The sequence below is a fragment of the Chiloscyllium plagiosum genome, chromosome 13 (assembly GCF_004010195.1).
Source record: "Chiloscyllium plagiosum isolate BGI_BamShark_2017 chromosome 13, ASM401019v2, whole genome shotgun sequence".
NCBI lineage: Eukaryota > Metazoa > Chordata > Chondrichthyes > Orectolobiformes > Hemiscylliidae > Chiloscyllium > Chiloscyllium plagiosum.
Genome location: NC_057722.1, coordinates 6,060,370 through 6,074,615, shown reverse-complemented (window position 1 = coordinate 6,074,615; position 14,246 = coordinate 6,060,370). Strand labels below are relative to the sequence as shown.

Genomic DNA, 14,246 nt, shown 5'->3' with positions numbered 1-14,246 from the left:
CCCCTCTCCCTCCACTGAGAGATAACCAGTCCACTTCAATTACCCCCCCCCCCGATGAACCCTCAACGTGGGAGTGGACGTGACTGGATTGGAAGGAAAAGCCGCTGAGGATTTGGGGTCTGTTCCCTCACCACTTACCGCGAGGCCGGACGGGGCTGGGCGAGGTTACTACAAACCATGTCACCGTCAACCCAGTGTTCGGCAGCCAGAGGGCGGGTACAAGGGGATGACCTCCGCATTGCCCAGCTGCCTGACCCCAAAACCGTACCACAGCTCTCGCTGGCCGTGCACGTAAACCCAGCAGCACTCCTCCTGTCGGGCACTTGTGGGCGCCTTGAACAGCAACAACTCAAGAAGGCAGCTCACCACCACTTCACTCGGGGCAAGTGGGAGCTGACACATTTTGGGAGATCAAAATGCAAGAGGAAAGTAGCCAGTAAGTGGCAGGACCCTTTTGGAGCATTGATCTACGGAGGGATCTTGGGGTGCAGGTCCACAGCTCGCTGTGCGAGTGGCAGCACAAGTAGACAAGATGATAAAGAAGGTGTACAGCATGCTGCCCTTCACAAGTTGGGGCTTTGGGGATACAAGATGTGGTGAGAATGTATAAAACTTTAGTTCGGTCGCATTTGGAGTATTGAGTGCAGTTCTGGTTCCCACACTAAAAGAAGGAGGTGGAGATTTTGGAGATGATGCAAAGTAAGGTTTATCAGGACGTTGCCTGGACTGGAGTTGCCTGCGGTGAAGGCGGGGGTGGAGTGTATTAGCTATAAGGAGAAGTTGGACAATCCTGGATTGTTTTTGCGAGAGTGTCAGAGGCTGGGGGTACGGGGGGGAGGGTCGACCTGATGCGAGTGTGTAAAATGATGATTAGAATGGAAATCCGAGTCTCTTTCCCAGGGTGGACATGTCAGATACTGGGGGGGGGGGGGGACATAGGTTTAAGGTAGAGGGAGAAAGTTTGAAGGAGATGTGCATGGCAAGTTTTTCACACAAAGGGTGGTGGTTGCCTGGAACACACTGCCGGGGGAAGTGGGCAAAGCAGATATGATAGCAATATTTAAACAGGCACGTGAACAGGCAAGGAATACAGATTATGTGCAGGCAGATGGGATTACTTTACAAAGGCAACATGGTCAGCACATGGTCAACACAGTGGGCCAAAGGCCCTGTTCCTGTTCCATATTCTACGTTGGATTGGGGTGAGCAATAAACACTGGGCTCACCAGTGTTACCCACGTTCCGGGAATGACTGATTAATTACTTTGTTCTGTTTCATCTCCTGCAGCATTTTGTTTGTGCAAAATGTGAGAAGCCATTTCTGGGACATCATCATTTTGAGCGGAAAGGCCTGGCCTATTGTGAGAAGCACTACAACCAGGTACTGACCCCAAACCTATCCTTATTATTCACTTGTTTAAAATGGTGCTGTCCTCTTGACACAGACTGTTACTGAAGGTGATATTGCTATCAGTTGAATTACTGACATGGACAGCAGGTTCCACATGCAAATGGGTAAAGAGTAGGCCGCCTGCATTTCCTGCCTGTCCAGCCCTTCGATGCAATCGCGGCTAACTGACAGCCTAACGCCTCGTCCGGCACAAAATGAGATTGAAAATGATGGAATGGAGCTTTTGGTTCGAGGGAGTTCCGCACTTCTGTTTGATGAAATATTTTGTAATGTCCCTGGTGGCTCACTCTGTCCTTGACTACCCATCAGGAGAAACCATTTCTGTCCATCGATCCTATCCATTTGCTTCAAGCTTCAATCAAATCACCCCTTTGTCTCCCACATCCCGGAGAATATAAGCATAGTTTACGTAGTCCCTTCTCTTAGTCTAAACATTCTGGGGAATCTGTATTGCACAGGAGCAGATCCATGAGAAGCTCACACCCCTCTGGTCTGATCAGCTCACACCCCTCCGGTCCCAGTGACCAAAGATCAGCAGCATTGGTGTAAAGTGCAACCAAACACACAGCAAAAGATATTTCTCAAAACTAAAATGGGGAAGCAGTCTCCACTCTGATACCCTCAATTACCTCATCAGTTCGATTGTTGCATAAAATTTGTTTGTTATAATCAAGTAGGAAACAGGGATTATCTGTTAATTAAGGCATAATTGGATGAGAACAATAGGGCCTAGATTAGAGTGATGCCTGATGAAGGGCTTTTGCCCGAAACGTCGATTTTCCTGCTCCTCGGAAGCTGCCTGACCTGCTGTGCTTTTCCAGCAATCCTTTGATCTAGTCTCTGATCTCCAGCAGTCCTCACCTTTCGCCCAGTTGAGGACAATGGGGACCAAGTAATCAGAGTGTTAAGGGTTCTGAGGAAGGGTCACTCAAGCCGAAACATTAATTCTGATTTCTCTCCACACATGCTGCCAGATCTCCAGAGGTTTTCCAGCAATTTCCGTTTTTGTTTCTGAATTGCAGCATTTGCAGTTCTTTCGGGTTTTCATTTTGTTAAGAGTTTTGTGAAGTGTGAGTTGGAATAAAAGTGTCAACCTGAACAGCATTTAACCTCTGGCATTTAACACTGGTATCTTATTCATGAGGAAATTTACCATCTACTCTGTAAAACACAGATCCGTCAGAATTTGGCCCACTGCTTCATTTGTGCTTTCATTTATTTTGCTAAATATTCCTTAAATTGTTAAGAAAGTACTCTTTCTTTTGTCATTGCTTTGTAATTGGCTGTAGTTCTTTCATTTCTATGCGCTACCAGCTCCACCACCTTAGATGGTGCTATATCTGGTCTTGATGGGTTGAATGGCCTCCTTCGGTTCTATAATGACTCCCTGATTCTATTGTGCTTGAGCCCATTTTATTGAAATATTGCACAGATTCCAGAGGCAAGTCCTGTCTTTATCCTAAACGCAACAGCTCCCCCCCCTCACTGGTCCACCCCAGACCTGACTCGACACCGGGACTCAGGACTCATTGGGCTGATGTTGCTGAAACCATTGGAAGTCGTTAATATTCACGGTTCCCAGCTCGAACAGCTTGTCTCTCCCTCCTCACAATCCTGGCCCCTCGATTCTGGCACCCGAACAGTCCACCATTTGGCACAAAACAAGCTCTTTCCGATCAGTGCTGCGATGTTATTCCCAGAGCTGTCCTCTCTGAAACATTAAATCCCAAACGTCCTTACCATTATCCTTAAATAACTCCAATATAACTGGAAGCTGCAGTCTCCTCTACAATCCCATTTCAGCTCGGAGATAGACAGAGAGTGTTCTCGTCTCTGGGCCCGATGCTGTATGTGTGAGTCCCACTCCAGTGCACATTGGCAATGGAAAAGTGCTTGTAATGTGACCAAGTAGAATTTGTTCTCAATCTTCCACACCTAAGGCAGGCGGTAAGCGTAGATGAATTTTCCAGTCAACCGGAATTCTGTTGTTGCTGCAAAGGCCCCATGCTAAAAAGATTCCCAAAGCACGCGTTCTGGTCATGAGCGTGTGTCTCCTTCAGGCTGAGGGACTCTTTGTCCAGATTTCTGCAGGAACCACCTACATATGTCCTTATGGTTGATTATTCCCTCTCTTTCAATGAGAAACCTTCAACTCAGCGCTCACCCTCATGGAGAGTGGGAATAGCAGGCCATATTCCACCAATTCCCAACATGATCAAGAGTTGCTGAAGTTTGGTCATTTCACAGTAGTTACTCTCAAAGGTAACTCAGCTCCTCTCCCTCTTGAGCATCCCATCTCAGAGGGACAGTGAGAGGGTTAATGCTGAACCCAGTGGTTTGACCTGACATTGTTGTGAAAATTTATTCCTTAATTGACATAGCAAAAAACAGATCACCTGCTCATGATACCATTGCTGGGCACAAGTTAACTGCCATTCTAGCATGTTGACAATCATGGAATCCCTACTGTGCGCAGAGGCCATTCAGCCCATTGAGTTTGCACAGTCCTGTAAAGGTCATTGAACCCAGACCCACCCCTTCCCCTATCCCTGTAAACCCCACATTTCCAAAGGCTCACTCACTTAGCCTGCACATCCCTGGACACTATTATTGGGCAATTTCACTCGGCCAGTCCATCTAACCTGCACATCTTTGAACTGTGGTAGGAACCTGAGCACCTGGAGGAAGCCCACGCAGACACGGGGAGAATAATGCACTAACTTCACACACTAAATTCCCAAGGCTAGAATTGAACCTGGGTCCCTGATACTGTAAGGCAACAGTGCTAACCACTGAGCCACCCTACATTTTAGGGCCCAGCTTGTCATTTGCAATGTACTTTGAGGCTGCTGCTTGAGCTAGGGCTGTGCCATGAGGACAGATTGAAGACACTGGGTCTATGTTCTGTCCGGTTTAGAAGAATGAGCGTGATGGAATTAGTAATTTATTATTCCTGAAAATACAGTAAGATGTGTAAAAGTCACCCATAATTCAGGACAAAGTTAGGACAAATTCCATTTCTTATTCCCTCCATGGTTTGTTGCTTTCCTAAGTGGATGCTGTTACACTCTGTAACCATCAAATCTCTGTCCCCGAGGCTGCTACACCAGGAGGGGTGATCATATCGAAATATAGGATATTGTGACAGGTCTAAAACCTGGGAGATACAGGAAGGATGTTTCCTTCTGGCTGGACCCCAGGAGCCAGGGGATACTGTCTCAGGAGTTGTGGAGGGGGTGCTTTTGGCCAGGCCAGTTAGGATTGAGATGAGGAGGAATTTCTTCTCTCGGATGATGTTGGACCTTTGGGATCCCCTACCTGAGCAGCAACCTTTTCACACAGAGCTGCCAGAGGAAGTGGTGGAGGTCGGTACATTTACAACACTGAAAAGATATTTGGACAGGTACATGGATAGGAAAGGGACGTGGGCCAAATGCAGGCAAATGGGACTGGTTCAGTTTGGGATCTCTGGTCGGCATGGACGAGTTGGGCTGAAGGGCTGGTTTCTGTGCTGTGTACCTCTGAATATGTTCAAGACTGGGATCAATGGATCACTAGGCATGAAAGGTGTAAGGCCCAGGAAAATTGCTCTGGAGCAGAAGCCATGATTTGGTCGAATGACAGAAAGGCAATGACCTACTGCTGCTCTACTTCCGACCTCTCCTCTGAAATAGCCAGTGATCATGAAAAACGGTTCATAAACACAAACCTTTCTTCCAAATCCATGCAGAAGACATAGATCTTCTGAGAATGAAGCTACTCTGGGTGGTACGGTGGCTCAGTGGTTAGCACTGCTGCCTCACAGCGCCAGGGGCCTGGGGTTCGATCCCTGCCTTGTGGTGACTGTCCGTGTAGACACACATTCTCCCCGTGTCTGTGTGGGTTTCCTTCCACAATCCAAAGCGCGTGCAGGTTGGGTGAATTGGCCACGCTAAATTGCCCATCGTGTTAAGTACATTAGTCAGGGGTAAATGTTGGGGGGGGGGGGGAATGGGTCTGGGTGGGTTACTCTTTGGAGGGTTGGTGTGGACTTTGTTGGGCCGAAGGGCTTGTCTTCACAATGTAGGGAATCTAATCTAATGTGTCATTATTAATTAATCATGTAAATTATACCCTAAAGATAGTAAACACAGTGTAGAGGTCAGAGCTACCCAGAGTATGTTGATATGATACTTTTGATATTGACCAGCATATCCATCATTTCGCAGATCTGCTCATTTTTTACCTTGGTTGGTGCAATGACAACAAAGTTTTAGGGGAGGCGACAGCCTAGTGGAATTATCGCTGGACTGTTAATTCAGAGACCAGGGTGTGTTCTGTGACCCAGGTTCAAATCCCGCCACGGCAGATGGTGAAAAATGAGTTCAGTAAAAAAACAGGAATCCAGAATCTGATCATGACCATGATTCTGTTGTCAATTGTTGGAAAAAACGCATCTGATTCACTAAACGTTCTTTAGGGAAGGAAACTGCTGGCCTAACATGTCACTCCAGACCCACAGTGACGTGGTTGATTCTTAACTGGGATGGTCTAGCCAGCGACACCCTCACCACCTGAATGAATATAGAAAAAAACCCCTCAATGAATATTGTAACAAGAGGAAAGATCTGACACAGAAGCCAACTTTAGAATCAAAACGAATAATTCCTTAAAGGGAGTGGGCAACCCTGTTTCAGCACAAGGTTGTCACATTAGTTTGTCACCTTATGAGGAAATGGCAAGAAACGTGGTGGGGTTGAAAAGAAAAATGATCTCACTTGTGTAGGCAGATCAGTCATGCGGTTGTGAGTTTTGCACTTCTCCAAAATTCCTGTGTAGTTTCTGGTGCAAAGATCATGCAATTTTAGCAAAACAAGTTGAAGACTTCGAAAAACTGAAGAACCCCCCCCCCCCAATCCTTGGGGCAAGTGGTAAAAACAAACAGAGACCATTATCAGTATTGGTTCCTTGACAGCAGTTAGAATTCTAGTCCATGAGACTATAGGAAATAGGCCATTCGGCCCCTTGAGCCTGAGCCAGTATTCAATAGGATCATGGCTGATCTGGCATTCCTCATGTCTGCTCTCCTGTCCCTTTCCCTGTTCTGTTGGTCAAGAATCTACCTATCTCAGCCTTATATACTCAAAGTCTCTGTCCCAGAGCTCTCATTGGTAAGGAGATTTACAACTCTCTGAAAGAAAAAAATCCTCCTTATCTCAGACTTAAATTGGCACCTTTACTCTGAGACCATACCTTCTGGTCCCAGACTCTCCCACGAGGGGAAACATCCTCTCAGTATTTACTCTGGCAAGTCCCTTAAGGATGCTTTATGTTTCAATGAGACCACCTCTCATTCTTCTAAACTCCAGTGGGTAGACTCCCAATTATTCAGCCTTTGCTCACGAGACAGTCCCTCCATACCAGGGATCAGCCAACTGATCACCTTCATTCATCACATTAAAGGTGAAAAATAGCTTTCCTCATATTCACATGATAGACCTAAGAAAGGTCAAGCTTTTTAAGACTTATATCAAGACCATATTAAATGGTAAAATGTACTAAATTCATTTCCCTAGATTTTGACCACCTTCATTTTCCTCGATTCTGGTTCTCGTCACTCATACAGTGATATAACTGCAATGTAATTCAGTGTGATCAGCTTAACCTTCCTCTCTGGAATACTGAGAATGGTGCTGACTGAGCTGATGTTTTTAATGGAGGCCAAGGCCCATTCCCCAGAGACATATACATTTCTGAGTCTGCTCATCTGCTCTCTGTTTGTTCCTGCAGCTGTTTGGTGATGTTTGCTATCATTGTAACCACGTGATTGAGGGAGATGGTAAGTGCATCTTTCAGAGTCAGCGCATTGAACTGTGATCCTCACACACAAACTCATCAGCATTCTTCTGGGCATTATCTGTCTGCTTAATGTTAGTGTCTCAATCGTCGCACTATGTTGGCACTTCCCACTTCTATACATTCCCATTTCCCTGCTTTATTATCCTGTTTGCTGTCCCCCGTCCTCATCCTGGGGAAACAGCACCTCCATATAGACCCTTTGCAGAGAGCAGCTCCCCTCCATCCCAATCCTCTGCCTTTACCCAGTAGCCCTGCAATTTCCTTCTCTTTGACAACACATCAATTCCCTTGCCAATGTCAGAATTAAAACCTTTCTCTATTACGCTGTCAGGCAGTGCACGCCAAATCCTAACCACTCCTTGTGTATCAAAGTTTTGCCCAACACCTTAAATCTGTGCTGTCTGCCTCTCTGTCCTTTCTGTAACACAGCTTTTCCCCCATCAACTCTGCCGCGGCCCTCATGATGTTGAATATCTCGGTCAAATGACTTAAAACGAACAGCCCCAGCTTCTCCAGTCCGTTCACATTAACTGACGTTCCTCATCCTTCCCATCATTCCCCTGCATCTTCTCCACACTCTCTCTAATGCCCTCAGTTTCTTCCGAAACTGGTCCTCAACGTTGTAGTTGTAGAGCAAACCAGCGCTTTATAGAACACAGAACGAAAACACAACAAATGCTGGAAAACCGAAGCAAAATCAAAAAAAACCAGTTGGATACAGACTGGCCCAAACACAGAGGCACAGAGTCACTGCCTCAGCTCACAACCTTCTCATCAGAACGTTGTTTACAGAGTTTTCCACTGGTTTATTATAACTTCCCTGCTCTGTCTCTCTCTACCCCTATCTAGAAACTCCAGGCTCCTTCATTCTTTGTTAATCATCCATGTGTTAACTCCATATTCTAACCCCCAACTTACCTTCATCAAATTGTTAGCACTGTTTCCAATACTGTCACAATCTCAGTGCACCACTGAAAGATGTTAGCCAATACTTATTGAATCAGACTGATACCTTTCCTCTGGCCCATAGCCAATTTTGTAACCATTATGCTGCTGCTGCTGCTTTTCTCTCAAGGCTTTCCATTTTGATAATATCTCGTGAACAGCTTTTTAACGTCAGATCCACAGCACCTACTGTCCTGTCCTATCCAACCTCTCTGTCACCTCATCAAATTCCTCCACATTTGTCAGGCATGACTTCCCAGATTAAATCGGTGCCCCTCGGTTTGTCTTTGCTTGTCCAGTGGCTGTTCATTTTCTCCTGAATAATCAGTTCTAAAAGCTCCCCTGCTACTGATCTTGTATTGGCCGGTGTAAACCTCCAACATTGTTTGGAGTCAGGGCTGTACTGTTTACAAATCTCAGATGCTCTGCAGCCATCCAGGAGATCCGAACAGGAGAGAGGATTTTGAACAGTGTCTCCCCAATTTCTGCCTTTGTGTCCCTCAGCAACCGCATCCACAAAGGGTGGTGTATGCAGTCCAGATACTGCTGGTTTCTTTAGTGTCTCATTTCTACCTACTTTATCCCATCTGTTATTTCAATATCTTGGAGATTTACCTTAAATCGAACAAGTTCATCTTCCTCAGTAAATCTTGATGGAATGTACACATCCAGAAGTTAAGCCATGCCCCTGTCTCCATCAATAGATCTCCATTTTGATACCTCACTGGCCCTCTGACATCACTTTCACTGTTACTATGTCAATAGAACGTCTTCGGATTCCCTGTGATGTTAGCTGCCGGGCACGTCACGTGCTGTGTCCTCGCCGCTCCTATTTCCAGGTTTACCTTTTCCCTGCCTCCTTCTCCCTTGTATGATCAACTTCACATCTATCAAATGTCTTTCTTTTGCAGCTCATCCCACTGCCTAACTAGTTTTGTCTCCAGAGGCTGCGGTTACCCACCCTTTCACCCGTTTGGGCATGGATTAAGACTATAGCTTAACCAGCGACTAATCATAGTTACCTCTTGGATGTTTTTTCTGTAGCTCACACTTTAACTCCAATTCTTCCTCAATTTGCAGTAACTAGATCACCTCCGAGTAGGTACATTTTAATACTATGTTGCTCCTTCTCCTACTAATCTAACTTTATAAGATTATGATCTCTATTCCTGAGATGTGCCAATGAATGTACCAATGGAATCCGAGTGAAATATGAATGAATGAATGAATGCTCCGAATTTCTCATCACATGGTGTTGAACAGAATGATTGTGTAATGTGTTAAGTTTAAGGCATTCAAGAGAGCGTTAGATGAATATTTGAAATAGTATGCAAAGGTTGTGGGGTGAAGGCAGGAGGTTGGCACTAGCTCCTGATGTTCATTTGAAGAGGTAGTGCAGGTGCAATGGGTTAAATGGCCTCTTTCTACATTGGAACAATTGCTTCTGCGAATTGTTAAGAGGTGATGGATTTGCTCGAGGCGATTGAAGGAGAGATCGAGGGAGATAGCAGGAACCAGTTCCTCTGTTGGCACAGCCCAGAACCAGGGACAATCACCTCACGTACCAAACGCGAAACAGTTCTTCCCACATAGGGAAATGGGAGTTTGGAACTCTCTTTGTCCAGAACGGCTGTTGAGGTTGTGGGTCAACTGGACATTCCAAAGCTGAGATTAATGCTGGATGAGTTAAAGTCTGTGGAGTATGGTAATGGAGTTGAAATACAGATCAACGGTGGTGCAGTTGCAAAACAGGACAGGCCTGAGGGCGTGACTGGCCTCCTCCCGTTCCCTGAAGCAACGACGCCATTTCAAACACACAGGTGGATAATGAGTGTAGATTCACTTATGTAATGGGTATACAATTGGATTAGTAATCCCTGATACCCTGCGGTTACAATCCCGATGGAACTGAAATTCAATTAATAAGAAATTCCAGAATTAAATACTGCCTCCAGACCAATGTTAATGTGGTTGTGAGAGAGAGAGAGAGAGAACGTCAGGGATGCCAGGTTTGATTCCTGCCTCAGGCGACTGACTGTGTGGAGTTTGCACATTCTGCCCATCTATGCGTGGGTTTCCTCCGGCTGCTCTGGTTTCCTCCCACAATCCAAAGATGCACAGGTTAGGTGAACTGGCCGTGCTAAATTGCCCGTAGTCTTCAGGGTAGTGTAGGTTAGGTGCATTAGTCTGGGGTAAATGTAGAGTACTGGTGGAATGGCTTTGGGTAGATTACTTGTTTGAAGGGTCAGTGTGGACTTGTTGGGCTGAAGGGCCTGTTTCCATACTCTATGATGATTCTAAACAGAGTAATAGCTACACATCAAGATTGAACTATTATTTGGAGGAACATCATGGAAAACTGCATAGACATAATTAAATGCAGGCTTTAGTGGGGCAGAGCAGGCCTTTTCCTGCTCATGTCTATAGCAAGTGGATCAGAGGCAATGACAAGAATGGTTATGGTGGGAGGCTTGAGAGCAAATGGTAACACTGCCTGCTTTCTGTTCCAGTGGTCTCAGCTCTGAATAAGACCTGGTGCGTTCACTGCTTTGCCTGTTCCACCTGCAATGCCAAGCTCACCTTGAAGTAAGTGGTCATCATCGTGCCCTCTGACCTCTTGGGCTGCCCCAGTGAGGCCGTCGAGCCACGGACGTTTGGCTCATTGTGTGACGACTCCAGTACTTCAGCTGGAGACAGCTGTCTCCTCGTCCTGTCGTCTTCCCATGTGAACAGCCCACGGGCTGATGGCTGCTTTGTACTGAGTTAACGGGTTTTGAGGTTAAATCTCCCCAGAGGTTTTGAGCTAGGATGAAATAAGGCAAGCCAGGACTCTAGCTGACAATTGCTACCAAACCACTCCTGCCTTTCAGGAAGCAAGTGAAAATGGGACTTTTGGAATCTTACAGAACAGGAGGAGTCCATTCAGCCCATCCATCCAGTCTTGGACCTTGGGTAAACTCCCCTGCTCTTTGCCATTGCCCTCACACCATTTTGCTGTCTGCCCATTGGGTATTTATAGACTTCCTTTTTAGAAGTTCCAATTGAATCTGCCTTCCATGGCTTTTCAGGCAGGGCCTGTACAAAGTAAACACTTCACATCTCTCCCTCTGCTTCCATCAGCAATGCTGGTAAATGTGTGCCCTCTGGTTATTGACCCTGTGAATTTCCCATTAACCTTCCCTGGTGTAGGCTGCTCCTGTCTTTCAGTGGAACTGAAGTCCCACATCGCGAGGCCCATCCTGGTAAATCACCTCCGGATCCTCACCAATGACTTGATATCCTTCCTTAAACTCTGGTACCCAGAGGGGGTGATGCTGACATAGTGGTAATGTCACTGGATCAAGTAGATCCCGGTTAACAATCTGGGTTCTAAATTCCATGGTCTAATTGGAATTCATTAAAAATAAGCTAGCCAATGATCACCTTGTGCATTGTTGTAAACTCCCATTTGGTTCACCAATGCCCTTGATGGAGACAGTTCTGCCATCCTTAACTGGCCTGGCCTGCACGTGACTCCAGACCACATCAAGGAGTAGATAGAGAGCGAGAGAGAGAGAGACGGTAGCTCAGTGATTAGCACTGCTCTTAACTGCCTCCTCTGGGCTGAGCTAGAATCGTCCATGTCCTGTGAATGGATTTAAGCAAAATCCAAATCATTGAAAGGTTTAAAGCAATTTTGTACCCTATGTTTCTCGTTACAAACCCTAGGATGCTTTATAACAGCCTTCCTGTGTTTCTTATGTTTCTGAACTGGGGTGGACCATACAGGCTGGGATTTAGAGGTAAGAGTCAGCCCCTCCCACCCGCTCTGCCATTTTGACTGAACAGTAGGTCCCAAGCCTGGCCAATTTTAGCTGACCCTCAGCTTCATGGGAAGTGTGGTACTGAGGGGAGTTATCCAACTGTTCCTTCTGCCTGAATTCAGCCTCTATTGTACCAGACTGGGATCCTCACTCTAACATCACTGCCCGTGTCACTGAAACTATGGTTACCCTAATATGTCTACCTATAAGTCAAATTACTGTGTGAAATAATCCTGTTTATCAGACACCAGAAATAATTTCCTTTCACGTTTTCTAACTGTAAATTAGCTCTCCCCATCCTCCAGCAACATCCCGGTCTGACTCGCTATAATACAATAACCAGCCTCAGTTTCGACCCTCATGATAGAGTCACAGAGTCATATGACATGGAAACAGGCCCTTCAGTCCAACTCCTCCATGCTGACCAGATTTCCTAAAATGATCCAATCCTGTTTGCCCCATATCCCTTTAAACCCTTCCTATTCACATACCTGAAAATGTGTTGCTGGAAAAGCGCAGCAGGTCAGGCAGCATCCAAGGAGCAGGAGAATCGACGTCCTGAAGAAGGGCTCATGCCCGAAACATCGATTCTCCTGCTCCTTGGATGCTGCCTGACCTGCTGTGCTTTTCCAGCACCACACTCTCAACTCTGATCTCCAGCATCTGCAGTCCTCACTGCCTCCCTCTGGCCTATACACGTCGAGCTGCCCTCAATCATCCTTGCAATCCCCACTCTTCCAATCTCGCCTTGTGGCTGAAATTCCCTGACCCCTGGAATGGAAAGGCCTGATCGGCCATTTTGTTTGGAGCCACATTGCCTCGAAATCTGATATTTGTAAATACCTCAGGCTTTGAGAACTGAATCTGTTGCATCTTTTTCTGTTTTTTTTTTGTGCCAGGAATAAGTTTGTGGAATTTGAGATGAAGCCAGTGTGTAAGAGGTGCTACGAGAAGTTCCCCTTGGAGCTGAAGAAGCGGCTGAAGAAAATGTCTGAGAAGAGTGGTCGCAAATGAGGCCTTTGGTCTCAAACTCCAGTTGATTACATGCAATTCCTTCTACACTCCATGATAACAGTTGGTTATAGTGGAGGGGTAGCAGTGGGTCAGTGGGAGACAGATGGATGATTAATAGAAACTAACGCTTCATAATCATATCTAGGCCGGCATTGTATTTTTAGAGGGCTTTTTTTGAGGGTGACCTCTTGATGTTTGCAGTTGTATTATTTTGGTTTTCAGGGGCTTCCTTTCCATTCTAACCGATTCATTGAGTCAGTGACGCGATCACCTTGTAACACTGCCAACAATAGCTTGCATTTGAATAGCGCCCTTAATGTAGCAAAACATTATTGCCCACCTTTAGTTGAGTTCCAGTATCAGCAATATTTGAGTTTGGTTTTATTTAATGGTTTGTCGGTTATATTTGTGTCAATGCTCTATGTATCTGAACTGCAGAGGCAGAGTTAGAAGAATTCATCAATATCCTCAGTAACTGCTTGCATTCCACTAAACATAATGCCTCTATCCTGCTGTATTTAACTTGACACAACTGGCATTAGTTAGCAACAAATCTTGTGAGCGATTGAGAGCAGCTAGTGTTTTAAGAAACAGTTCCTCAAAGTGACCATTTGTGGTGGTGATCTTGTTTCTGATTGCTTTGTCTTTGATGGAATTTTCCCTGGTATCAGCAGGTTTTTGAGAATATCTGTAGCTCAGGTTGAGGTCCTGGATGTAGGTTTGCTCGTTGAGCTGGAAGATTCATTTTCAGACGTTTCATCACCATCCTAGGTAACATCTTCAGTGAGCCTCTGGACGAAGCCCTGCTGATGATTCCTGCTTTCAGGAATCTATAAGCTATATTCTGCGGGCAGCACAGTGGCTCAGCAGTTAGCACTGCTCCCTCACATCCCAGGGAGTTTGCATATTCTCCCTGTATCTGCATGAGTTTCCTCCCGCACTCCAAAGATGTGCGGCACGGTGGCACAGTGGTTAGCACTGCTGCCTCACAGCGCCAGAGACCCAGGTTCAATTCCCGCCTCTGGCGACTCTCTGTGTGGAGTTTGCACATTCTCCCCGTGTCTGCCTGGGTTTCCTCCAGTTTCCTCCCACAGTCCAAAGATGTGCAGGTCAGGTGAATTGGCCATGCTAAATTGCCCGTAGTGTTAGGTGAAGAGGTAAATGTAGGGGAATGAGTCTGGGTGGGTTGCGCTTCGGCGGATCGGTGTGGACTTGTTGGGGCGAAGGGCCTGTTT

At 46.1% G+C, this 14,246-nt stretch overlaps 1 protein-coding gene across 1 annotated transcript in view; it reads left to right on the top strand.

The window, feature by feature from the left end:
- LOC122555716 (LIM and senescent cell antigen-like-containing domain protein 2) overlaps nt 1-13,930 on the top strand; it is a 91,484-nt gene extending 77,554 nt beyond the window's left edge. Inside the window, exons 7-10 of the mRNA XM_043701764.1 lie at nt 1,289-1,381; nt 7,181-7,229; nt 10,705-10,780; nt 12,897-13,930. Of these exons, the coding sequence (XP_043557699.1) occupies nt 1,289-1,381; nt 7,181-7,229; nt 10,705-10,780; nt 12,897-13,011 (333 nt within the window). The 3' untranslated portion in view covers nt 13,012-13,930. The remainder of the gene's footprint in view (nt 1-1,288; nt 1,382-7,180; nt 7,230-10,704; nt 10,781-12,896) is intronic.
- The last annotated feature ends 316 nt before the right edge of the window (nt 13,931-14,246 follow it).